Raw genomic sequence first — 27977 nt, forward strand, 5'->3', positions numbered from 1 at the left:
GTTTTCCGTGTCAAAGAAAATCCTAATGGTTCGGTCCAAAAGTACAAGGCACGCCTTGTTGCCAAAGGATTTAATCAGCAATTTGGCTTTGACTATCATGAAACCTTCTCCCCTGTCATCAAACCCGTTACTGTTAGACTCATTCTCACCCTTGCTCTCACTCATCGTTGGCCTATTCAACAACTTGATGTTAACAACGCCTTCCTCAATGGAACACTTGAAGAAGAAGTTTACATGCAACAGCCACCTGGATTTGAAGCTTCTGATAAAAATCTCGTCTGTAAACTTCACAAGGCCATTTATGGGCTCAAACAGGCACCTCGTGCCTGGTTTGACAAACTCAAATCAACTCTGCTGCAATTAAACTTTTATGCCAGCAAATGTGATCCATCACTGTTCATATACTCTCAGGGCAATAATGTCATCTACATCCTGGTGTATGTTGATGACATTATAATCACTGGCAATAATTCCTCAATTCTTCATACGCTTGTATCTCAACTCCATTCAATCTTCTCCCTCAAAGATCTCGGTGATCTTGATTTCTTTCTTGGCATTGAAGTAAAGTCTCAGCCTGATGGTTCTCTCATTCTTACTCAAAGTAAGTACATTCGTGACCTATTGAATCGTACTGATATGGAAGGCTCAAAACCTATTTCTTCTCCCATGATCTCTGGAAGCAAACTATCAAAAGTAGGCTCTGAAGATTTCTTGGACGCTTCTCTCTACCGTTCAGTTGTAGGTGCATTACAATATGCTACTATTACAAGACCCGAAATTAGCTTCTCTGTAAACAAAGTCTGCCAATTCATGTCCCATCCCCTTACACATCATTGGGCAGCTGTCAAAAGAATTCTCAGGTATCTAAAGGGCACTACATCTTGGGGTCTCCGTCTACAACCTGCCTCTTCTTCTTCCTCCCTCTCGATCCATGCCTATTGTGATGCAGACTGGGCGTCTGATCCTGACGACAGACGTTCTACATCTGGCGCCTCCATCTTCCTTGGACCAAATCTCGTATCCTGGTGGTCCAAAAAGCAAACTGTAGTTGCCCGCTCTAGTACTGAAGCAGAATACAGAAGCCTTGCCCTTGCCACAACAGAAGTCACTTGGATACAAACTTTACTATCTGAACTTAAAGTCACTCATTCTACTCCAATTATCTTCTGTGACAACTTGAGCACTGTCGCTCTCGCTCACAACCCGGTTCTTCATGCACGCACCAAACATATGGAATTAGACCTTTTCTTTGTTCGCGAGAAAGTGGCTGCCAAGTGTCTTCAAGTTGTTCATGTTCCAGCTATTGATCAGTGTGCTGATGTGCTCACCAAAGCTCTCTCACCTACGCGGTTTTGTGAACTTCGGTCCAAGCTTCAAGTAGTTGAGTCTCCTCATCCTACTTGAGCTTGCGGGGGGCTATTGGAGTACAGTTTTACTCCTTTATTGTTACTTTCGGTTATTATAGATAATTAGGTTATCTTTCTGTTATTATAGATAATCAGGTTATCTTTCGATTATTATAGATAATTAGGTTATTATAGACCAATCTTAATTGGCTCTATAAAACCTGTCTTGTACTCTGTTTTTCAGCAGTTAATAAGTTACATTCTTTGCCTATTGCAAATCTTCTCTCATCTCTCTCTCTCACTCTCTTACTCCTTTTATCTCTCACATATAATTCCTTTAAGCTTCAACGTGGTTAGTTCATTTTGGTTATATTGTTTTTAAAAAATTCCTTTTTATATTAATCAAACTAAACGAATTGGATGTCTAAATATATAGTATGTGATAAAATAGTTTCTCCTTTGAATAAATGCTGCATAATTCTTAGTGATAGGGTAGAAATGTTTTCTACTAGTAAAACAAATTTAAATAAGCAAAAACTAAAGTTATATTAAAAGATCATAATACTGACACAGTAACAGTAACTTACACCACTCAGACTTTTTACTTCTCTCTGTGTTTTTATATATTGGTTGCATCTTACTGTTTTTGTTTATCTGTCTATATTAAATATTTTGTGCTAAGTTATGTGAATATTTCCATAGCTCAAATTATTCACTTCATGTGTAGGGCAGGGGCATTATTGACTTGACTGAAACTTTGGAAGAACTTTATTCATTGTTGCTGATTATTGGTCATGTAATTGCAGATGAAGGGGAGGGGGAAATACCACTGGTATGTGAATTGTATTCTCTCCATATTTTTTATATTTCATTTAGAACTGTTTGTTGTTGCTGCATATATATATATATATTGTGAGATAATAAAGAGAAAAAAATTATTTAAAGGGGGGTGGGGAGCAGGATTTACCATAAACGATAAGCCAGTCTGATCCAGAGAAAAATAAATGTGTATCTCCCTTATATTTCCAATTCGATTTTTAACCCTTATTAATTTGGGAATTGACAGTAATGAACAATATTGATTTAAGGTTATTTCATGTGTGATATATAGGTTCCTAATACAATACAAACCCAGTTTGTTGTTAATGCTGTTGAAGCAGATAAACATCCTGTTATTTTACTTTCCAGGTAGATTATTTTCTTCTGCTTTTCTGATTGGGAATTTGATGTTTGAGTTCTTGCAAAGAATCTTAGTAAAACCATGTTTCTTATGGATTAATGCAGCTCAATCATAAAATTTGCTGAGCAGTGCCTCAGTCCAGAAATGAGAGCATCAGTTTTTAGTGCCCGACTTATGGAGGTATGCAATTTATTTATTTTCCATCTTGCATAATGATAACCTAGCTCTTCTACATCCTAGAATATTCACTTTAAATTTTTGTTATAAACATCAACTGTGGATATGTTGCTTTTGTTGTTTTCTGGCTTTATCTCAGTAGTAGAATGTGTCCTTGGGAGATGGATATTCTAAAAGTTTTTTATATTTACAGAACATTATTATACAAATGATCTACTGCACTATTTTTTAGAGTTCTTTTTATTAAACAACTTGCAAGTTTTTTTAATAGAGTTAATCACCTATACACTGCTAGTGTAAAATTTTTTTACACTGGCAACCAATTATATCTCTTAATTATGTCATGTCACTGTTAAAAGTAAATGTGTTTATAATGACATGACACAATTAAGAGATATAATTGGTTGTCAGTGTAAAAAAACTTTACACTGGCAGTGTATAGGTGATTAACTCTTTTTAAAAATTGAACGAAATGGTTTTACTCTTAGTCATATTGGTTGAGTTTTAAGTTTTGGTCTTGTTTGGAGATCAAGTTTGTTGAATTCAGTCAATCTGATTTTGATTCTGATACTGCATTTTGGAACTTCTGTAATTCTTTTCTGACAAGGTACTGTTTTACTCCTCAATGCCTTCTAAATGTATGTTCCATGCAGTCAATTATATGGTTCCTTGCAAGGTGGTCTCGTACATATCTAATGTCTTCTGATGGTATCGGGGAGAAAATCATAGATTCAGGTCATCATCATGAGCATAGTTCGAAAAAGGCTTTGCTTTGTTTCTTTGGAGAACATAACCAAGGAAAACTTGTTCTTGATATTATTGTTCGAATATCCTTGATCACACTTGCATCATATCCAGGGGAAAAGGATCTGCAGGTTTGAGTTTAAAACTTCTATCATTTTAACAACTTTGGACATTCTTTTTTAATCTGTATTACTAATGTGATGTATACTGATGTATTATTAAGATATTATTTGGATATTTTCTTGTATCCAAATCTTCCCAAAACTTTTCTTTCAAAAGTGCCAAGTTTATGAACTAACTACACTGCTGAGTTTTATTAGATAACAAAATTATAATTAAATATGTAATTCTAAATCAAAATTATTATCCATAAGGAACCTAAATTGGAACAACTGAAACTTAATGGGTAAGCCTAAATTCATCTTTTAAGATTCAGTCAGAAAATGTTGGATTGGCATTGGCACTGTAGACAATTATGTTTGATTAATTTAATATGCATCTTTTATTTTCCATTTTTTCCTTCTGAAATTTAATATTTCAATTTATAAGCTCTGCTGCAAGTTTATCTGTAATAGGTACTGGAATAAATAGCAAACTAACTTGCTTTGTGGTTGTTCTTAATGCAATATATTTTTACCCAGGGACTCACTTGTTACCAGTTACTTCATTCTCTGGTTCAGCAAAAGCATATATGTGTTCACCTTGTTACTCTGGTAAGTCAATACTTTTTTATGTGCCTTTAGATTGACAAAAAAAGTCTTGTCTTGATGCAAACATAACCCAAGAGTCTCTGTATTTTAATTTTATTTTATGTTTCATTAATGGGTGATTCAAGTTTGGTAAGTAGTTTCTTATAATAATAGTATGATCCAAATTCTGGAGTTCATAAACAAGCAAACTTTGTTCCCATTGTTTGCCAAGATAGACTTCCAATTGTTTAAGTTAGGAATGGAAGTTATTAAATTCTTTTGGGAAGTAAAGAAATTTTTATGGGTCCCTCATGGAAATTACTTCCATTCCTTCCAGGCATGAAATTAGTTCTATCTTTAGGCATGAAGTCATTTTTTTTAAAATGATTTTTTTATGACCTAATTTTACAAAAATAATATAATTTTATATAATGAAAAAATGGAGTAAAAATTATTATTTTTAGTTAATATAAGAATATTTTTTATGTAATTCATTTATTTTTTTTCCACTCTCTTTTCTACTCATCCAAACGACTGAGAAGAAAATTTTCCTCTTTTTCTTATTTCTTTCCATCCAAATAATACATCTTTTCCCTCCTATTTCTCTTTTATTTCTGTTCTTATTTTCTTCTTTCCTACTTCTTCCCTATCTCATGTTGGAAGGTCCCACATTGCCTGTCTCAATTCTTGGGATGCAACTTTTATATATGTTGGACAACTTCACTTAATGACAATTGGTTTTAAGATGGAATTTAACATGGTATCAAAATCTATAGCCCATCTTGGCAAATCGCCTATTCTAGTAGGCTCACTTATTTTGACATGCATTGTGGAAGGGGGGGTGTTGGAAGTTTCCACATTGCCTACCTTAATTCTTGGAGTACAACTTATATATCTGTTGGACAACTTTACTAAATACCAATTGACTTTAAGATAGAATCTAACATTTCAATCCTAATCCAAACAAAGCATTAAAGTTTTCATGATTGTATAATGATGACAAAATGATCATTCATTTGGCTCAGATTGTAAAAAAACATCTTCCTTCTTTTGTGTTCATTATCAGCATCTTCCAATCCATTTTTTTCTCACATATTTCATTGATACAATTTTATTTACCCTGGTAGCTCAAGTAGGTTTATTCACATGCTCCAAATAGCACAACTTGCCTTATAGTTGGTTACTTAGCAGAAAATCTATGTCATTGGGGTATTGATATTGGTTCTAGCGGGGTATTATGCTCTCCCTCTCTTGAACACCACATGGATTCTTCCTGGGTTGATATGGATTTCCAAACACATGAGGTCCATGATGTGGTTGTGAATGTTCTTGAGCTGATTGTGCATCTTTCGAGGTTTTTCAGCACATGGATCCAATAATGCATTATAGTACTAGTTCTGATGTGATCTTCAGTAATCATGGCAACTTTATGGTCAAGCCAGTGCAAAGGTTTTTCTCGGTGTGTGCTTGGTGCTCATGCTTATAGACGCGCACTGTGTTCTCTGTATACTGATTGTAGCTGGTTGTTCCAATGGTTTAGATGTCCGACTTCTTCCTAAAAACTGGGAAGTACTGCGGTAACGACTTCGGGTAGTGTATGTGTAGTATTTCTCAAAATAATATTCAACTGTAATGTTTTATTTGTTTATGGCTTTAGATTCTTTCCTAATGATATATACATGTTTTTAATTGGCTTTATACAAGATTACAAATGTTGGGACATACAAGGGTTCAAATTCCAATTTATCATAAAAGTAATGGTTATGTTCCTTTTGAGAAGTTGCAAATCACTTGCCTCAATTCTCCAGGTGTGGTTTATATATTTGTTGGGCAACTTCACTTAATGCCAATTAGTTTTAAGATGAAATCTAATATGGTATCAAAGCCTGGAGCTCATCTTCTTGGTTTGCCTGGTAGACATTTGTGGAGGGGGAGTGTTGGGAAGTCCCACATCACCTACTTCAACTCTCCGAGTGCGGTTTATATACCTGTTGGACAATTTCACTTAATGTTAATTGATTTTAAAATGAAATCTAACAATTTCAACTTCCAATACTCAAGTCCTAAAACGATCTTCATATTTTCCTATAGTCGGCAACTTATCATATTTTATTCTGGTTGTTACTTACCAGCAGTAAATATTGTCATCAGAGCTTGATTGTCTTGTACTTCTGGTATTATGTGCAGAATTCATGGCATGAACTAGCAACTGCATTTTCCTCAGAAAAGACTTTACTCTTGTTGGACACTGCTCATCAGGTAAGATCTTTATCAACTTCCACCCTACTTTGTTTCTATGGGTTGTTGTCTAAGTGCCATCAGTTCTTACTTCAGCGATCTCTTGCACAAACACTAGTTCGTTCAGCTTCAGGCATAAGAAATTCAGAGGTGTCTAGTCAGTGAGTATTTACTTTAACTTTATTTTCTCTATAGTTTCAAAATTTATTACACTGTAAAATTTATGTTTATTTTTATTTAAAGGTATGTAAGAAATCTCATGGGTCCTATAACAACATATATAGTGGAGATATCCAGCAAGAATAATTTTAAAAGTATTTCCCAACAACCAGATATTCTCCTTTCGGTGAGGGCTTGAGTATTTACTTCATTCCAATGTTTGTATGAAAATAGTTCCTCAATATCATCGATGTTCTGTAGGTCAGCTGCATGTTAGAACGGTTACGTGGAGCTGCGAGTGCTTCTGAACCTCGGACACAGAAGGCTATCTATGAGCTAGGATTCTCTGTAATGAGTCCCATATTAGTTCTTCTTGAAGTGTATAAACATGAGGTAGCATTCACATTTATCAGTATCTTAACATATATAATATCCTCGATTTTCTTAACAGAAGTGTGATTTCTATAACTATCTTATGCTCATGGTAAACATCTTGCATTATCTAAATTTTATTCCTTATAATTTATTCATTTTATTTTTATTTCCAGTTTGACAAATATGTATAATAATTAAATTTGTAGAATCTGTGCTTATATGTATTTATTGCTTAGTCTGCAGTTATCTACCTGCTACTTAAATTTGTAGTTGATTGGGTTGATGGACAAATTACTTACCTGGAGGCCCAAGAGACTGCTGCTGTTGTTAATTTCTGCATGCGTTTGCTTCAGCTGTATTCGTCTCACAATATTGGCAAGGTTAATTTCTGTTATCAATTATGGTTTTATATGGCAAATACTTTGGGTCAGGAGGAACATCTTGACCAGCTAGAATTTCTATTTGGAACCTCAATGATTGGAAAGGCTCCTCTAAAATGTTTGGGTGCATTTAGTTATTATTACATTGAACTAAATAAAAAAAATTACTGTATGAATGTTTTTTAATCTTTATTTTAAATGGTTTTTCTTTCTTTGTTTTCTCTACGGGCTTTTATTATCTTGGGGGAAGGATCACTTCTAAGTTGTGCCCTCAAACTCCCTCTTCAATATGGATTTTTTTTCCTGAAAAAATTAAATTATACCATTGTCCATTGAAGCTTTAATCTGATTAAAAACATATACAAATTTTGAGGTTGGATAGTTTGAAAGGAAAGTCTTTAGAATCCTATTCCTGCAGTGTTAGGCGTCAATGAATACACCTTTATCAGTTTGTATGAAGCATAAGGGATGCAAAGATCCATATTTATTATTTTATTTACATTTTATCCCTTTTGGGCTGTCTTTCTCTGTGATCCCAATACCTACAAACTACAATATAATTGTTTTAATTATATTATGTAAAGTCCATATATTATTGCTTTCTGTCAACAATCCCATAGTTATTGCTAATTCACTTTTCTTTTTCATTATTTTAAAAGTTTTCTCCCTCAAGTTTCGTTTGCTTCTTTTTCAGATATCACTAAGTCTTTCCAGCAGCTTACTTAGTGAGGCTAAAACAGATAAGTATAGAGATTTGCGTGCTCTTCTTCAACTTCTCTCAAGTCTTTGCTCTAAAGACATGGTGAAGATTTTTTTTCATAAATTATTTATACTAGCAGTTGAAAGAGACTACCAATTTCTTATACACATACTTAACATAGGCACAACTTAACTAAAAAATACTTTATGTGGCAGATTGATTTCTCGTCAGATTCAATTGAAGCCCAAGGCACTAACATATCTCAGGTAATATCATGGTTACATTTACCTGTTTCATTTAAAGTTAATAGTCAATCTCTCATGCACGGGTCTTGCAGGTGGTTTACTTCGGTCTTCACATGATCACGCCATTGATTTCTATGGACCTCCTCAAATATCCCAAACTTTGTCATGATGTAAGATATTCTTGTATTCTGTAGAAATAATACTGGACTGATTGTTATCCAAATTCCAAAGCTGATACTGTATAACTCATTTGCAGTATTTTTCTCTCCTGTCACATATATTGGAGGTTTATCCTGAAACATTTGCACAACTAAATAGTGATGCCTTTGCCCATATACTCGGAACTCTTGATTTTGGTCTCCACCATCAGGTAATATTTGTGCATGTGTTTTTTCCGTAATAATCAATAATATATGGATGAAACAATGAGAACCTAAAATGATTAGTCATAGAGAAACTTCTATGCTTAAGGGAGTTTTGCAACATTTTAGCATTCTCTTCCAGTGTCCTAAATAAATATCTTCTTTTAAAAAGAGTAAATTTTTCCACTGTGCACTACAGTTCCCAAATCATTTTTTTTCTTTCAACTTTTTATATTCTGATTGTGCTTATGTTTTGTGGCTAAGAACCATACCCTTTACTGATTTTGCAGGATGCAGATGTGGTTAGTAAGTGTTTGAGAGCTCTGCAAGCTCTTGCTTCTTACCACTACAAAGAGACTGGTAGTGGTAATATAGGCTTGGGTGCCCACACTGTGAGTCTAAAGGATTCGAGTGGGAGTGTTCAGGAAGGTCTTTTGAGCCGTTTCCTCCGTTCATTGCTGAAGCTACTCCTTTTTGAGGACTACAGGTGAGAATGCAAAGGAAATGCCCCCCCCCCCCACCCCTTTTCCTATTTAACCAAGCCTGACCATGGTATGCAAAGGAGATTGACTGCATTTGACACAGAGGAAAACTTTGTGATGAATGTGTTATCAAATACTGTGGCATCTTTAGAGCACACCCACATACTCTGTTTTAAAATATTTCATATGTATTTTATAGGTGGTTGGATGATTTAGACTTGCAAATACAATTCCACACAAGTACCTTGTTTCCTAATTCCTAGTATAATGTTACTAAAAGGACATTTCATGTCTTGGTTAATACTGTTGCAAAATCACATTGCAATTGACTAATAGTATTACCCTTGTTATTTCAGTTCGGATCTAATCAGTGTTGCTGCAGATGCGCTCCTTCCGCTAATCCTTTGTGAGCAAAGCCTGTATCAGGTATGACTCTCTAACTTGCATTTGGTAAAAAATTCAATGAAATTTCTGTTACGTACATGCTTCCTTAAACACTTTTTTAGCTAACATGTTTGAACTAATATACAAATTGAAATATAAATCAACTAATGTTGCTTATTCTCTTCAATGGTGAATATGCAAGTTACTTTTCATTTCAGGAATATGTTTTTGAGATTTGTGTTCAATGTGCATATAAATCCATTGCATATCCGTATGCATTACTTCAATGATCTGTTCAGTGAAAAACTTTATTTTAGTTAGTGTGTGTATTGTATTGTCTTTTGGTGAGTTACTTCTCCAAAAAGAAACTTCCATTATACATCAGTTTATATTCCAATGTATTTTTGGGGGGAAGGTATTCAAACTTAAGTTTTTAGAAAATTGTAAATAATAATCGGTCACTGTACACTACTGGACAATGTATTCTAGTATTCCTACTATTATTCGCCCCTCCCACCCTCTATTTTATGAATGTTTCCTGAGAAGGGTAAATTTCTTTGCAGAGACTGGGGAATGAATTGATAGAGAGACAGGCAAATCCAACACTCAGATCTAGGCTGGCAAATGCATTGCACGCTCTAACAAGTGCAAATCAGCTTTCTTCCTCCCTTGACAGAATAAATTACCAGAGATTTAGGAAAAATCTTAATAGCTTCCTTGTTGAAGTTCGTGGGTTTCTGAGGACCATGTGATCAACTGTTTATGGCTTGTATTGTATAAAGTTTCAAAAGAAGAGTTGAGACCAGCAGCTGGAGATGAAAGTAGAGAGCTAATGTATTGGCAGACGAAATATCTGGGGTTTCAGAAAACACCGAGTCCTATCTTCACTGGGCATGTGTCAGTCATATCACTTGGGTTGTTTTCAAAAGTAAAAGCTTTTCTATGTTTGTCAGAAGCTATTGAAAAGGCACAAAAGCTGTCTGAAGATCTTAACAACAATTCAGTGACAAAATGGTTGTCGAGTCCATTCTTTTTTGGCAAAATGTATCGTTGTGTAGATATATATGTTACTCTCACTTAGTTTGGTCATTGGCAGGTGCCACTCTTTCCATACCCTATCATGTTTGTGCTGTACCGCAAAAGCACACAATTCGTTCAAGCCCGTTAGTGATACTAAACGGTTCCCGACCTTGCAAACTTGCGGTTTTAGGGAAGTCGATTCTTGAGAGGATTAAAATGCCTGAATGATTTTATTCATATAAGTTTTGCAGTAATGGTTGTAATAACTATAAATATGGCTCCATCGTAGTTTTGGTGTGTCTGCATCGTATGTTAAGGTCTAGTTCATCAATGTGTACAGTTACATGTAGCTGTAACTGCAATCGCCGAGAAAGAATTATTTGCGCTGAATCTTGATTGATCTTATTTTGTTTTTAATTCCTCGACAAATTTAAGGATGACTGCTAGTGATCGCATGGGGAAGTCATTCATAATGGATAATCCTTTATATAATTGTTACAACACTGCAATATTGTTATTCATTCATAGTATGTTGTTGTAACTTTGCCAGGTTCATTGGAACATGCGTCAGAATTTTTGTGGCACCCAATATTAGTTAACACAAGTGCTCAAGTGTCCAATATGAACTTTCACTTTTTTCATGGGTATAACATAAATTTTCCCTAACATCACTCTTCTCTTTTGGTGGGCAATTCTTTTCGGTAAGAGCTTTTGATGTTTAAGGGTTAGTTAAGTAGCCATAATTGGATGAATCTATTTATAATCTGGGTCTGGGCAAAAATCTTCTAGGTGGCTGAAAGCACTTTAGTGGCAAGCCTCTTTAGCTGTTGAAAGGCGGGCATGATAGCCACCCTATGATAAGAAATATCAACTCAACACCTAGTAGACTTATCCCACCACTAGTTGAACGATTCATTTTACTGCGGTTCAACTCCCTTGTGTAAACAATCGCAGTTAAAACACATGGATATATTATATTCAAGTTAATTACATGTTCAGTTTGCGTCTTTTATTTGCCTCAACAAGAAAATATTTCAATTAGAAAACTAATAAGTTGTTCTAAGATCTGTCTTGAAATACGAGAAATCGATTTAGTGCTTATAAGTTTGATTTTTATGTATGTTAAAATAATGTTTAATTAGCACAAGTTACAATCCATTAATGCAGATTAATGGTTGAGGTGAATATGTTCATGGACTAAAAAAGGTTAGGGATGAATGTTTAAGGATTTTTTTTTTTTTGTATATCATATTTTTCATTGGAGACGAGAAAAGGAACAGGTGATTTCAATTCATATACATGAAGCAACGGCAGAATAAGGTTGAAAAATATTTTTTGGGGGTTGCGAGAAATTGGCTAATAAGGTTTGTAGATGTAGAAAAAGAAAATGATGGTAGCAACTTCTAGAAGGCTATATCTGACAGAGTACTGAAAGCGGTGCAAGCCCAGTTTGTAGTTAATATTGTACTTTGTAAAAGAAGAAAAAGATTGATAATGTGGGAGTGGGAATGACAAAGAAAAGAAGCGAGGGTGAATAAATTATGGACGGTAATCAAAACAAGAAATCCAGTCAAGTTGAATGTTATGAAACTAAACCATGTAAAGAAACGCTCTCACATCGATCTAATCGAAGCGGATTGTTGGGCTAGACAATTTTTTGGTTGGCTACTCCTCTAGGGCTTCGTTTTGGCCCTTGGTTTCCTAACACGGCAACAACTAGAGGTTATGAGAAGGCCGTACAATTAGGTTTTTTGGCTGCTGCAAACTTTTATTTATTTATTTTTTGTTCTGGAGGCCAATAGCAGTGACTAATCTCCTCGCTACGAGGGAGGCACCTCAAAGAATGGGATAGCTGGCCCTAAGATTTAACGCGACTACATATACAAGGTAAAATTCGAATCCTTAACCTTGCTTAAGCGTGGAGCAACCCCCACCGCTGAACCACACGCTTGGGGTTTGCAAACTTTCATTAATATACACTTTGTGGAATACACGAGATCAGTTCTTTTGTGTAAATTCTACGGACAGCATCTTCGGATAGAATATTCCAAAAAAGGTACAATTGCACAAATTTCATGCACCATCCGGGCTTCAGCGCAACCATTGAGAGTACTATTGGCTTATAAACAAGTAAAAAGAGAGTACTATTTGTAATTTCTTTCTTTTTTTTCTTGTCCAATTAAATTGTCTGAGAAATAAAAATTTTGAGATTATCAAATGAATTTTGATCCAGTTTAAAAGTTTTGGGATTATGAAATGAATTTTGAGATTTGTAAGTACTAAAATTCCAAAGTTTTGAAAAAGCACAAACAAAATTATACATGTCAGATTTGGGCTTCAGCTTCACTATATTTCAAGCGATTGTAGATTTCATTCTATTGGTTTAAATTCGTACTTATCAATAAAATCAAATTTGAAAAATGGTGCCATTAATATTTTTTTAGGTTTAATTCAATTTTTGGACTTCCTAATTTAGTGTATGGGCAATTTTGGGTATACTAAATTAAGAAATAGGCAATTTTAGACTCAAATTAATCATTATCTAAATTTTACCGAACTTGGTGACGTATCATATTCAGTTAACCAATTAATTTTAAGTTAGAGAATTTGTGTCACAAGCATTTCTCAAAACATTATTTATTTATATTTTATAATCACTCTTCCTTACATTCATTTTTATTTGAATACTCTTTTTTCTGAATAGGTGAATTTTATGTTATTAACATGAAATTGTCTCTTACAATTTACATATCAATTGAACAATCTATTATCAAATAAGTATTAACTTAATATCAAAATAAAGTATGTATTTTACTTTCAAATTTTAAATATTATACCTCTGCATTATTTTTATTTACTCCAATATTTTTGTAACCTCTTATCTATTTGAATATATCTTTAATCTTTTTTACAAAAAATACTTTTAATTGGTGTATTTCTTAGTTTGTAGAGTAAAAATACTAATACTATGTGTAATTATAAAAAAAAAATTATAAATTTAAGACAAATTTAATATTATTAACTAAACTAATTTTATTTTTTTTGACAACATTGAATTAGTTCTTTTTCATTTCAATAATGAGCAATACAATAAGGAATACGATGGAGAAACTGAACTTGTAAATTCTCTATTGCAGTCTTAGCAAGCACATGTACTGCATTATTAGCTTTCCTAGGAACTTATTTTATAAGGAAACCATCTTGTTGATCTAAGAGAGTTGCTTGATATGGAGAGCAATGACACCCTCCTCTCCTAGGCTGGTTTGAGAACCATAGACAAAGTGCAGCAGATACTTACAAAGTTACAATCCGATACAAATATGACCCTATGATATTGTTGATGCTGCATGCGTATGGCATGTAGCAATGTAAAAGCCTCACCCTCCAGTAGTCTAAAAAGAGTGGAAGACCATTCTGTTCTTGCAACTACAAAAAACCATTAGAGTCCCTTAGACAGCAACTGAAACCTGCAACATTCCGAGCTCCAAAGACTGCAACACCAGTACGTGTTGCATTTTAATTTACAGAACCCGCCAAACTGGCTCTAGGCTACGCTCAGTTTCAATCATGTGATAATTTGATCTCATTTGTTGAGCCATCCTTCAATCTTTGAACATAGTCTTAGCTATATATGTAACAGTAGTAGTTGCCAATTCATCATAATTATTCCAAAGCATTTCATTTCTACGCTTCCACAAACTCCAGAGATGCATAGCAAATTGATGACATTGTTCATCATTGAGAGTTTCGTATAGTTTAAACATCACCTCTGAAAAAGAGTCAAGATTCATCGAGAGAAACTCTATGTAATTCCACAACCCAACCATTTTCCATGCAGTAATTCTCTCCGGACAGGTGAAAAAATAGTGAAAGAAGTGGTAATAATTTACTAAATAACTTTTTTTAATTTTAGTAAATCAAATAATTAAGTCTTATAATTAATAATAATAATAAGAGGGAGAGATATTGATTATTTGTATAAGGTGGATTTTGATGTCTCTATATTTCTGTAACATAATGTTGCTTATTAAATGTATGGCCGCACACGTGTGTGTATTTATCTGAACGGATGACCGTAGTTTGCCAAATGCATGTATATATCTTATTGTAAAGCCAAAGGAACATGACACATGACAATACTATAAGCTCCAATAACAATTTCCTTAATGTTTACTAATTTTGACTATTTCATATGTTCAATTATTAAGTATTTAGTCACTTCTATATTTTACTAGAGAATAAAATATTTTATTATTGTTAATTTTTTTAATTAATAAGCATTTCAAAATTGTTTAAAGTATTTACCATACCTTTATAATTATTTTGATTAAGAGTTGAAAAACAATTTTTAAGTGTAGAACATTTCTATTAAGTGTTGGAAATGAAATAAAAATTAATATCCAAAGGAAATTCAGAACATAAAGTGATCAACAATGAAGAAAAAAGATAAAAATATTGACAATGTTGATAATTATTAAAAGTTATTTGGAGAAGTTTTTAGAGATTACAGGTTAAATTTTTTGTCTATAGACACGTTTTGCTATAATGTAACGAGGGTTGAAACATTATCATTCAAGTTTAGTTAAAAGGATTTCAAGTAAATGTTGGATCACTTTATTTCAACCATCATTTTAATTTCCATTTATCTTTCAGTATTTGCTTTTCTGTTCCTTTATCTTTTGAATCATCTTTTCCTCAATTTCATTTCTTTTGTGTTTGCTAATTTTTATGCATTTTCTTTTCTTCTACCCCTACTACCACTTTAAATTTCAATTTACAATTCAAAACCTTTTCAATTACTTTCAATTTACATTTTCATTTTCTTTTTGTATTTTCTTTGAAATTTACATTTGGTTTTTAATAGAATATTTTGACTAAATGTTGATCATAAAAAAAAATCTAGAGAAAATCAAGACCATAAAAGTCAATGATGTGGAATAAAAATAAAATATTATTATTGAATTCTCCTATAACATTATTAAATTGGTGCTTTACTGCATGGTTTTGGATATTAAACTAAATTTCATTGAAAATTACTTAAGAAATAAGCATATTTTATTTCTTATCTGAACAAGTTTGAGACCAGATGGAATTTCGCCATCCAATCTCTCTTCTTTTTTTTTGTGATCTTTTCTAATATACAACTGCCATGTATGCTCCTGGAAGTTATGAAGTTCTGGGGTACTTCTATGAACTCCTTTTTTTTAAGCTTAAAGAAGAAGATGAATGCATAAAACAACAAAACAATGTAACAATAATAATAAGATAAACTTATACGTACTTCGTTCAGCACGAATAAACTATGATAATATATATATATATATATATATATATATATATATATATATATATATATATATATATATATATATATATATATATATACACGGGTGTGGATGTAATCTTTTACTATTTTGTTGTCATTATGATGTAAAAGTGATTAATCATATAAAAAATAGTGCATTACCTTATACACTAATTTAAAGTTAGGTGCATAAAAGTGTTATTGTAAAAATACGAAGAAAAAAAAAACGAAAGGCTAATTCCAGATTTTCAGGAGTTACATCTACGTGAAATTACGTTGAAATATAGACTTATGATTTATTTGTAATTTTATGATATAAAAATAAAAATTCTTATTCGATCCAAATATATAAATTGAGGTTAAAATTGTAGTTCATTTCGATTGCTTAATTAAAGTTTTAAATTTAATGTATAATTATTATATATTTAAATATAATTTTAGTCTTTTAATATAAGATAAATTTATTTTTATTCTTGAAATTTAAAATTAATTTTTTTAATTTTATATAATTTAAAAATATATTTTTTTTTAAAAAAAATCTATTAAAATTTTGTTAACAAATTTATTAAACATTTTCGTATAAAATTTATTTAATATTATTATTATCAGTAAAAATATCATATTAAATTTTAAATTTAAATGAATAGAAAGCAGTTTTAAAAATTAGTTTGTAATGGTGAACAAGCAAGGATACAATGGGCCATTGGTGTAAAATCAAGTGTCTCAGTCTCAGAAGCCATAAATTAGACAAATAGTAATATACTTATGACAAATTTTGCATAATTCAATCATGACCAACTACTGTAACGTGTGATGGGATTAGAATCTTAAAAAAGTATTTGGGTAAGAGTTATATATATCTAATAATAATAACAAATTAAATATAAGATACCATAGTACACTATATTTGAATTAACTGGTGAAAGATACATGCATTTATATAATTTCTTTCACATGTATCTGAAGTACGCATAGATAATTATTTAGATCAAATTTGCTTAAAAAAGTAAACTATTGAGTATACTATAATATATTACCATTAATTTAAATTCAGTTCATTTTGTTTAACATATATAAAAGAAATGAAATTATAGTTTAAATATAAAGCCAGCCCACCTGTAATGAAGTGACTATATAAATTATATGATTTTAAATTAAAAAAATAATACTGATTAAATAATCCTATTAATATAAAAACTATTATGAAATATGTTTTTGACAGGAGCATTATGAAATATTAATATTTTAAATATTATTAAATTATATCATAACCTATTATATTTTGAGTACAAATTCATTTTTTTATCGCAAAATAAATACAATTTTAATATTTAAAGAATGTTCCAAATTTATATAATATTTATAATTTTAATATTTAAAAAAGTCTCAAATTACTTTTTAATATAATATTAATTAATTTTTTCTTAATTTAATTCATCATAAATTATTCAACTATCATAATTTAAAAATAATAAACTTATTAAAAGATTAAACTATTTAAATAAAATTGCGATATTAAAAAATGCTACATTTATTATCATATAGTCATTGTAAATCATTAAGATTAGTTTAGTGATTGAATAGTGATAAAATATGATAATTAAAAATATGGTAATCTGAGTTCAATTTTTATTGCAACTATTTTTGTAATTTTTTTTATATTTTAAAAAAAATTATAGTCATTATAAATTAAAAGAGCAATACTTTGTCTCCTAAAATTGAGTTTTTAAATTTCTAATTAATTTTTCTTTTCCGATTTATTAAACTTTGACATGTGTAGAATCATTGAAAGTGACAATAATAATTATTAGTCCAACGCCCCCCATTTAAATTAATTAAATCAACCTTCTATGATCTTACCAAGAAACTAACACTTATATTGGATTTAGACATTAAAATATATAGGTACTTGAATAAGAGGGGCTTTCTCTTATACAAGATGACCTAACCCATATATTCATACAAGGACAGTCCATTATAAGCCTAACATATAGACCACTTTTCATCAAATTTAAGGGCTCGTTGTCCAAGTTATAGGGGGTTAGGCAAATAACTTACCCTCAGTGTCAGTTCTCCAAAAACTGTTCTTCCATATCTAGTTACTTTTGACATGTCCATCTTTAGCTGGCAGCTATACTAGAGAAGATAATCTAGGTTTTGTCTTGCAGTCTAAAGACAGATTTCAATAAATCACCTTTAAACTAATATATACCTAACTCGATTTGACCAATTATACATCTAATTATATAGCTCACGAGTTATTTAGTTACACAATCAATGCTTTCCTTTCAATAATATAGGTTGCATTGTTACTCTAGGAAGTTAACTATTACTCCAGCTTGTATGTGTAAATCCTATAGCTTTATTTTAACACGAATATTATACATCATTCGAACTAAATTAAACTTCTCTCCCATCAGATCTGCATGGATGCAGGAAAGAAAAACACAGCAAGAGTGCAAAGTATTAATTAATTGTGTTATTGAAAAAATAAAAACCTTGCTGTAAGGAATTAACTGTTACCTGAAATAGACAGTAATACATCAATTAGAAAAAAAAATTTCCAGTAAGTAACAAAGAAGATTATTATCATCCACCTCCTTTCACTTCAATCTCATTTATATCACATCCATCAAACTATCACTTCCACTCTTTAACTTTCCTTTTTCCACCACAATCCGCTCCATTTTAGGGTGGACAAATCTCATCAGCATTCAACAAGTGCAGTGCAATCATGGAAATATTTTTCAGGTGTCTCTGAAAAGTGAAAACACACACATGTGTGTATGTATGGCACGACTGATTCACAATCAGGCAAAGCAATTAATAAATCCTGTGTAAACTCTAACATCCTTTTTTCAACACAAAGGGTTTGGCAGGGAGAGATTGACGCACATGCCGGAAATGTGTATCAATTTCATCCTTTGGCATATTATAACTATATATCTCCTAGCTAGTTAATTCCTCAAACACAGGAAAGCTAAATATATCATCAAAACCGTCTCAAGAACTCAGAAGACCGATATCTTTGCAAAAGACATATAGCACATATAAAAGAGGCCACAACTTTGACAAGATAAAATTAAATAGGCAATTAAAAGATAGACATAGAGCATATCATATGCATATGCATGCGATCGATGATACTAATTATATATATTCCTTCCATTGAAAAAATGGAGTTTAGGTTTGTTTGGTTTCTAAGTGGCAGTGGCAGTGGCATTGGGGGAAGCAGCGATGTTTTGCTTTGGCCTCTTTCTTTTCTTCTCGTAGCTGACTCCTCTGGCCTTGGCCTGAAAATCACGAACATCATGCAAGTAAAGCCTAACGGCGCGAGCGCCGAAGGGGTTGGTCTCCGGCCTGCCGCCGTTCTCTTCGAAGGCGGCGCGGAGGCGGCCGATGAGGGCGTCGAGGCTGCCCCACGCCTGGCGGAGAGGGCAAGGGCAGGGCGCCGGAGGGTTTGGGAGGCCGAAGAAGGGACACGTGGGACTGTGCACCTTCGTCTTCCCGAATTGGTCGAGGTAGTGGAGAAACTCCAGCACGTGCGCGCCGCTGCAGGCCGCCACGGAGAGCGGCGGGCGGTGGTTGGTGAGGTACTGGCAGAAGGTGTTCCAGTCTCGGCGCTTTTGGTTCTCGTACCTGCTCGGAGTGTTGGTGGCTGTTGAGGTTGGCACAGTCTCCATTGGCGAGATCTGGTGGTTGATGATTTGGATCTTGATGATAGTGATTGTTATTAAGTTGTTGTTTGGAGTTGGAGGAGTGGCTAGGGCTTTTGGAAGGTAAAAGGGTGCATGTTCTATAATTTAGTTATTTTTTTTGTGTTGTAGTATGATATTGTGAGAAGAGGAGGGAGGGAGTGTGGAGATTTGAATTTAATTTGATGGAAGCAGCAAAAAGTGAATGATTGAGTATGTGGGATGAGGTAATGAGAAATATGTTATCCAGAAAAGTGGAAGCAAAGTGAGAGTTGTGTTGTAGTTAGTAAAAGCATGAGGAAGTGATGAGAGAAAGAGGGTTTTGTTTTGCGAGAGGGATGAAGGAAGAAGGAAGGAAGGGTTAAATGATGATGAGAAAAGAAGATGGCACTGTGCCCCAGAAGAGGACAAAGTTTGGCACTCAGACCATAATTCATTTTCATTCGTGTTATATTATATGTTTAACATTCACTTCATTCTTACTTTTCAATGCACATTCACCATAATTCTCCTCTCAACCAACGTAACAAAATGAATATTATTCACTTTTTATATTTCCTACAATTTTACAAAAATATTATATTCTTTCAACACATACATTATTTAATTTGAATCGTAATGGTGAAATCATTTATAAAATATAAATTAGAAAAAATTAGTTAATATTATATGTAAAGTAAAAATATCAATAATTTTTTTATATAAATTTTAAATATTAAAATTATCATCATTGTGAAAAAGGAGTAACTCTTTTGCTACATATAATAAAGATTAAAATATTTTTAAATTTTTATACTTTTATTTATATCATTTTTTAGTTTTTATAGATTAAAATATATATTTTTAATCTATGTACTTATCTTTTTAAATCCCTTTTAGTCTTATGAGTTATGATAAATACTTTTAGTTTTTATATTTGTAGATTTTTTTAATTATTTTAATTTTTATAGTTTATTTTTTTGTAATATTGTTTATTTTATGTTAATGTAATAAAGGACTTTAATTTTTTGAAAATAAAAAAAGTGTTTCAACAATGGACATCATAAATGAAGATATAAAAGAAACATAAAATTTTGAGAAACCTAATTTTTTGCTAGTTTTGGTAAAATAATTTGACATTAAACACATAAAATAAAATTAATACTTCTGTCACATTAAGGAATAATGTTATAAAAAAATTGACAATGAGAACTTAAAGAATAAAAAATTACAAGTATATGAATTAAAAATATTTATCTTGAATTATAAGGACTAAAAAGGATTGAAAAAAAATAAATATAAAAATTAAAAAAATATATTTTAAACTATAAAGACTAAAAGAAAAGGTAAATAAAATTATGGAGATTAAAAAAATATTGTAAACTATATAAAATAAGATAAATGTTAGGATGACCTATTATCTTTAATTAGTTGAAATTTATTAAAAAATATAAAAGTTAGTGGGACTAAAATATTTTAACTTATAATAAATAATTAAGAAAAATGTCAGAAAATACTATGTGACACATTTTCTTTAATTAGTTTAAGTTTTTTGAAAAATAAAAAGTTGGTGAGCCCCACACCCTATTTAATAATTTTATTAATTTTATATTTTTCAATAAATTATAACCAATAAAAAAAGTATATTCAAAATAGTATGATAGAGAGTATATTACTATAATACTTCTCAATAAATAAACATAATAAATTGATTATATATTATTAGTACTCCTCAAATAATAATAGTTAAAGTATTTTTTAAAATTTTTATAATTTTACTTACTTTACCTTTTAATCTTTATAATTTAAAATAGACATTTTTAATCTCTATATTTATCTTTTTTAATATTTTTTAAATTTTATAATTTAAGGTATATTTTTAAATATTTATATTTGTAATTTTTTTATTTCTTTTAGTCTTTATTGTTATTTCTTTACAACACTATTTCTTTCATGTTGACGTAAAGGCATTAATTCAATTTTATATATTTTTTTTAGTTTATTCTTAGAATGTCAATAACAGTGATTAATCTCCTTGCTACGTTGGAGGCATCTCAAAGGGTAAGATAGCTTAATTCAATTTTATATTTGATATCAAGTTTATTTTATTAAAATTATTCTAAATTAAGTCTCTTGACATTTTATATTTTCTTATACTCTCACTTGTGATATCTCAATATTGTGACACCATTTTTTTTACCTTAACAAAATTAAAAACTTCTATAAGTTAATACAAAATAGATAATATTAAAAAAAATAACAATGAAAACTTAAAAAATTTAAAAATAAATATAAAGATTAAAAGAATTTGCTCTAGAACTTTATAAGGACTAAAATATATCGAAGAAGATAAGTATAGAAAGTATCAGTAATTAAATTCAACGAGAAAATAAGACTATGACTCAAATATAAAGAAGGGTACCAGAAACATCCGAATCCGATAGTGTAACGCTTTGCTTTATGGTTATTTTCACCTTAATTTAAGGAGGCTCAATGGGTTTCTTTTCCCTTTTCGATTAAAAATACTATGTATAGTACATGGGATTTTGTTTTTTGATGCAGATAGTACATGGGATTTGGAAGCATGCTGAGAAACCCTGTATCAAAATTAATAATAAAAGTACATCTCTTGAAAAAGAATGCATCTGGTGAGAAGAAAAGTTAACGATTTTTTTTTTTTTTGAGGGGAGAAAAGTTAACGAATTAAAAAATATAGTAAGTGATATGATAAAAAAAAATTTAAAAAGGCATATATATATATATATATAATGAATATATAAATTAGTAATTTTGTGTTATTTATATAACAATTCATATTTTTTTTTTACAATAACAATAATAAAATTAGAACTTATAATCTCGTGAATACTATTTAAATTGTTGCTGCAAACAATTTATTATGTTTATCTTTATCTAGTATATTATTTATTACATTTTTTTTCTTAGTTTGTAAATTTGTTATATAAATTATTGTGTACATTACATTTTTTCTATAGATTAAAATCTTATAAATAATAATTATAATAAAATATTGAGAATTGAAGGTCGAAGTTGTGTATACCCAATCGCTAATGATATTCTCTTCCAGTCTAGGATTTGAGAGTTTTACTCAATGTTGATATATTTTTTTACAGCACAAATAGAAAATATTATCATCCTTAATTAATTTTAACAGAAAACAAAAATTTACATATCCTTCATCTGAATAATTATTAGAATATAATAAAAAAATTATAACTACAAATAAATTAAGATCATGCTAAATAAGTATTCATGAGCATGATCTTAATTGTCATCCATAAACTAAAATATTTAAATAAAAAATTTAAAACTAAAAAGCTTAAATAAACATTGATTCTGGTACCGCGACGCTGATGGTTAGCTAGAGAAGAAAACGGTCCATATTTCACGGCAAAAAATAACATCAACTCGGTTTTTCGTCTACTAGTACTTTAAAAGACAATATACAAATTAAAAAATAAATAACATTTTTATTTATAACAGAATTGTTTTTGGTTTTCTTAAATAGGTACGTAAAATGAAATAAAAAAATTATTTAATGTTATTATAAATTCATAAAGATAAATGAATAGAAACATTTAAAAAAAGAGAGAAATGAAGAAAGTGTTGACCAACTTAAAAAAGCTTAAAATGAGTTACTAAAAAAGAATAATAAATAAAAGGCAAGGTGCTCCTAGAGTGTTATAAATGGTAAAAATGATGTGTTCCTCTTAGAAGAGTAAGGAACATTTGGAATCTCAAAACCCACAAATGGAGGCAGCCCGAATGGGAATTCACAGTTGATTGGTCGCTGCAGCAGTGGCTGTGGCTGTGGCTGTGCCAAGAACCCGCTGGCCAATAAATGGATAGTTCCATTTCTTGTAATTAGAGCTGTATGCTAAACCTGCCTCACCTGGAATTAATAAAATGGTAAATAACTCACTATCTCACTTCGATAACTAATAAAATATGAGTATACATAATTCCCAACTTAAAGTTTGTTTAGATATAAGAGAGAAATATTTTTCAAATTTTTTTATTGAAAATAAAAAGTATTATTTTAGTAGAAATTTTCTAAAAACACATTTATAAATTCTTAAAAATCTATTTTGTTATATTGAGTCACTCGTTATCGAACCATTACCAGACTTCTTATAAATGTTTAATCTCACAAGTTTCATATTTGATATATCAAGTCCTCAACGTGAATATAAATAGAGCATGATAGAAATCTCACATTTGTTAATGATATCGATATAACCTTAATAGTGTATTGTCAGACAAATAATTGATATTAAAAAAATAATGATTACAATTTTTGTTTTACATCGAAAATTTTTCACTTGCTTCAAAAGTATACATTGACAGAGTTACTTAATTTAATAAATTAATATTATCTATATTAAATTTTAACGATCTAATTATAAAATTAAATTTTTTTAATAAATAGATTATAGCACTGTGTGTTTTTGTTAAGAGTTAATCACATATACACTATTAGTGTAAAGTTTTTTTACACTGATAGCTAATCATATCTTTTAAATTATTTTATTTCATTAAATAAGCAACTGACATGACACTATTAAAATATATGATTGGTTGTCAGTGTAAAAAATTTTACACTGACAGTGTATAGGTGATTAACTCTTTTATTAATTAATGTATTTTTTATAATTAATTATATGGTGTGTAGTGTTTTGAGGTGTGGTTGAGACATTCTCAAAGTTAAGGAATTCCTAAGGAGTTTTTGGGTGATTTTGAGGATTTCTCTACTAAGAGGTTCAATTGACTTGGAGGGGAGGTATTTAATGTTTGTTTTGAAATTTCAGTTTCATAAAGTCATTTTCTTAGAGAGCTTAGAGAGAGAGCAAGAGAAAGACACTTTGAAACCCAATGTGATCTTTCTTCTTTCTAATTTCACAGTGGACCTCTAATTTCTTTCCCGAAGTTGTTGTTGATCACATGTTGTAATTTTCAAAGCTAAGAAGAGATAAAAAAAAAAAAAAAAAACCTCTAAATTGATCACGTCAAACATAGTTTGAATGACAGTGAGTGTGAGGAGAAAGAATTGTATCAACCTAAATTGATGTTAAGCGTCAAAGTAGTAACGTCAAACGTGAGGAGAGATAATCATCTCTACCTAAAATGAGGTTGAACGTGGGTTGAATGGCGCCAATCATGGCTGACACTGAGTGCTCCCTATCTCGATGGCTTCAAACACAAGGCATGTAGCGTCGTGTATGGTTTACTTTGTGAAACCTTGTTGTTTGATAGATGATATAGTGAACATTAACAGATTAGGTACGTGAATCTATTGAATATTGTATGTTGATTGATGTTATTAGTTCTATATATATTGAGTTAGAATAATATGTATAGGTGGTTATATCTGTTGAACTATTGAGATATGATACTAAGAATGCCTTAGGCATGATATGTTGAATGATTATTGACCTATTGAGGTGTTGATATTGAGAATGTTATAGGCATTTAGGTACGTTTATTGACTTAGGACTAGAGGCAAAGGTGTTTTTGAAAGTTGGACATCTCATTGTGTAGATATTGGTGTGGTGCTATATGGGTTCAGTTGTTGAAAAAGCCTCATTGAATAAATGTTATCTCTTGGATTGGATTGTTGAGTCTCTAATGAGTCTTTAATTAATGTTGAAGTAAGGTATAAAGTCGATGGCTAAAACTCTTGACCGATTATTAGAAAGGTGTATGGTATTACAAGGATAGTTAGTGGGTTAATTCCATTAGTGACTTAGTTTATGCATGCCAAAATTGTGGTACACTTATATCTAAGTTATGTTATACCTGACAGTGATACTAAACTTTTATAGTTTAAGTGGTGACATTTGCAAAATCATGTTGTAGGGATTATATCCCATTTGATTGTTGATCTAGCATGTGTAAAAAGATCGGATGGCTCGATAATTAAGATCAAACTACTTAGACTGCTACCTTGGTTTAGGAGATCTTGTAGGTAATTATGTGATGATACATTAGTTGAGGTGTATGCATATGATGTGTTGTTTTGGTGATTGTTCATATGTTATATGATGTTGTATGTTGGATGACATGGATGTGGTGTAAGTTTTTATATGCTTCAATTGCTTGTCTTTCAAACTTGTTTAATGTTATGTTGAAAGTGTTGTAATCCATGAGGTGATATTGTGTATAATTTACATGTTGGTGATTAATATAATTATTTTTCTTCTATGCTTGTATCATGTTGTATTTTTTTCCAATAACTTATCCTTACATGTTTCCTGGTGGGTGAATAGTGATGGTCATGTTTACATGGAGCAAAGCAGGGTTAGCTAGAGGCATGTTGCTATTTTGTGAGACCATGCTGGTAGGTGGCTTGCTACAATTTTCGTTTGCTTACTCCAATGTAACCAAATTTATAAATGTTACTTGACTGATAACCTATGGTTATACTTTACAATTTTTAGAGTACTTGTGTGTTAATTTTAGGTAGTTATGTTTTATTTATATTGTTAATCATCAATATCGTTAAATATAAGTATTATGTCGAGTTGTTATATAAATAAAATCTACAAATTTTTACAAAATTTAAAAATTATTTGATATTTTATTATATAAATACAAATTAACGTATAATATATTTTTATGAATATATGTCAATTTGCATTAATATAATGAAATGTTAATTAATTTTTAAATTTTATTAAAACTTACTTATGTATATATCAGTTATAAATAAATTTATCTAATTTATGTATTAATTAAAAAATTATATAACATTATTTATGAAATTTAATATAAAGATAATAATATTAAACTAGATAAATAAATGAATTTTATTTATATATTTAGATATGAAATTTATTTTACTTCTATTTAGAGTATATATATGATTACTATATTTGCTTTTCATCCCCCTTCTCATTCCCATATAACACCATCCTCTCTCTCTCCCTCTCTAAGCGCCAGCAATGTTCTTAAGTAGTGCTTTGATCTCCTCATCTTTTCCTCGTTCCTTGTCTTCTTTCCGCTTATACATGTGCATTTTAATTCTTTTTTTTTTTTTGTTGGAGTAAGAGGTGGAGCTTTCCTAAACTTCACAGTTCACACTCACTCAAAGAAAAATAAAGTGATACAAATTAATTGTGGAAATTAAGTTGATAGAAATCTGATCTGAGTAAAGAATCTTGCACTAGCATGAGGGCCCATCTACACACAAGAAAGTCATGAAAACGACTCTTCTGAAATTGAACATCAACCTCAAAGAAATTAAGAAAGAATTATCAAAAGTGCTTTTCGGATCGAACATCGAATCAGGAAACTAAACCAAATTCATTGCACCATATATGACTTTTTCTTTTGTCATATAAAGATTAAAAGACAAATAATCATCGTCACATGTTCATTTTCTCTTATTTCTTTTTGTCATATCAATTACCTTTTTTGATTTTTCTATTCTATTTTTGTCTATATTTTCATTTTGTAATATTTTTACTCATAGACTCCTCCATCCATGTTTGAGGTGTATATTCAGTATTCAGTAATTTCGTTGAATAAAAAGATGGTGGTTCATTCAGGTTCAGGCTTTGGGGTAGTAATTGCAGAAGGTACATGAGTGAGATACGGTGCAAAGACCAAAGGGCAAAGGGAGAGTTTATGTTTATGACACTTCATTACTTCAATGTCTGCTACGTCACACTTCAACGTTCAACCTCGATGGGACATTACACCACTCCCCTCCATTAATTCACTTCTTCTATATTATAATTAACCATTTTTATTATTTTTTTATCGATCACATTTCACATGTATGATGCATCCTTCAAAATTATGTATAAATAATTTTAATTTTAGAAAGAGAGTAATTTAAAACAATTAAGAGGTGTATTTATTTTTTAACCAGCTTGTTGTGAAAATAGTGTGTGAAATTTATTTTACAAAGATAGAGCTAAAATATAAAACCTCACCGAAGTAGAATTATGAAATGGATGAAGATATATCATAAGACAATTTAATTTATTCATATATACATTATTTTGTACAATCTCTTAGTGAATTTACGAGTTAAATTGATTTCTTGGTACCAGATAAAAGAAAAAAAGAAAGAAAATGAATACAAAATTTGGTTAGCAAATCTCCAACTATGTGTCTTCGTATGTTTATAACTCAAATTTGTTATTAAAAGAATTTACAGGTCATACACCTTAATCAATCAATCAACTGAGTTAAATATGTTGATTGTACTTATGTATATGTGTTTTAAAGAAAAAAATGAAGAATTATATTATTGATATATATTTCTACAAATCTATCTCGTTATTATATTAATTATTTAATTTATATAAAATTAAAGAAAATGAAATGACATAAAAAAACGATCAAACTGTTCTTTATCTCCCCTTATTATGAATATAACTAAGTTGGTGTTTGTAAAAAACAGACACGTGGCCCATTACTAAACAAAAAGTCAAGAAGCATGTAGACATGTTGTTTGGCACGTCTATCTAGTATCTAGCAGCTGGTTGG

At 30.7% G+C, this 27977-nt stretch overlaps 2 protein-coding genes across 13 annotated transcripts in view; one reads left to right on the top strand and one right to left on the bottom strand.

Moving 5' to 3' along the window:
* Nucleotides 1-10915, top strand: part of LOC109818196 (exportin-4 protein) — a 36435-nt gene extending 25520 nt beyond the window's left edge. For 2 of the 12 annotated variants that reach the window (XM_083059189.1, XM_083059190.1), the window contains 17 exons: nt 2074-2178; nt 2458-2534; nt 2631-2706; nt 3357-3578; nt 4089-4160; nt 6324-6395; nt 6471-6535; nt 6618-6720; nt 6795-6926; nt 7145-7288; nt 7983-8090; nt 8204-8254; nt 8326-8403; nt 8490-8603; nt 8886-9082; nt 9434-9503; nt 10025-10915. In XM_083059189.1, coding sequence (XP_082915315.1) covers nt 2074-2178; nt 2458-2534; nt 2631-2706; nt 3357-3578; nt 4089-4160; nt 6324-6395; nt 6471-6535; nt 6618-6720; nt 6795-6926; nt 7145-7288; nt 7983-8090; nt 8204-8254; nt 8326-8403; nt 8490-8603; nt 8886-9082; nt 9434-9503; nt 10025-10213 — 1875 coding nt within the window. In that variant the 3' untranslated portion in view covers nt 10214-10915. The other 10 variants (XR_014427575.1, XR_014427577.1, XR_014427576.1 and 7 more) reach the window with 10 other exon arrangements.
* Nucleotides 10916-18241: 7326 nt separating this feature from the next.
* Nucleotides 18242-19903, bottom strand: LOC109818208 (protein LIGHT-DEPENDENT SHORT HYPOCOTYLS 1). The gene has a single exon (XM_020383637.3). It carries the CDS (start codon nt 19467-19469, stop codon nt 18987-18989), a length of 483 nt encoding a protein of 160 aa, XP_020239226.1. The 5' UTR covers nt 19470-19903; the 3' UTR covers nt 18242-18986.
* Between the last annotated feature and the right edge of the window lie 8074 nt (nt 19904-27977).

This window comes from Cajanus cajan, chromosome 6 (assembly GCF_000230855.2).
Source record: "Cajanus cajan strain Asha chromosome 6, NIPB_CcT2T_4, whole genome shotgun sequence".
Taxonomy (NCBI): domain Eukaryota; kingdom Viridiplantae; phylum Streptophyta; class Magnoliopsida; order Fabales; family Fabaceae; genus Cajanus; species Cajanus cajan.

Excerpts from the sequence above, each read along its gene's own strand:
- LOC109818208 (XM_020383637.3), bottom strand. The coding sequence starts at position 19,469 with ATGGAGACTGTGCCAACCTCAACAGCCACCAACACTCCGAGCAGGTAC.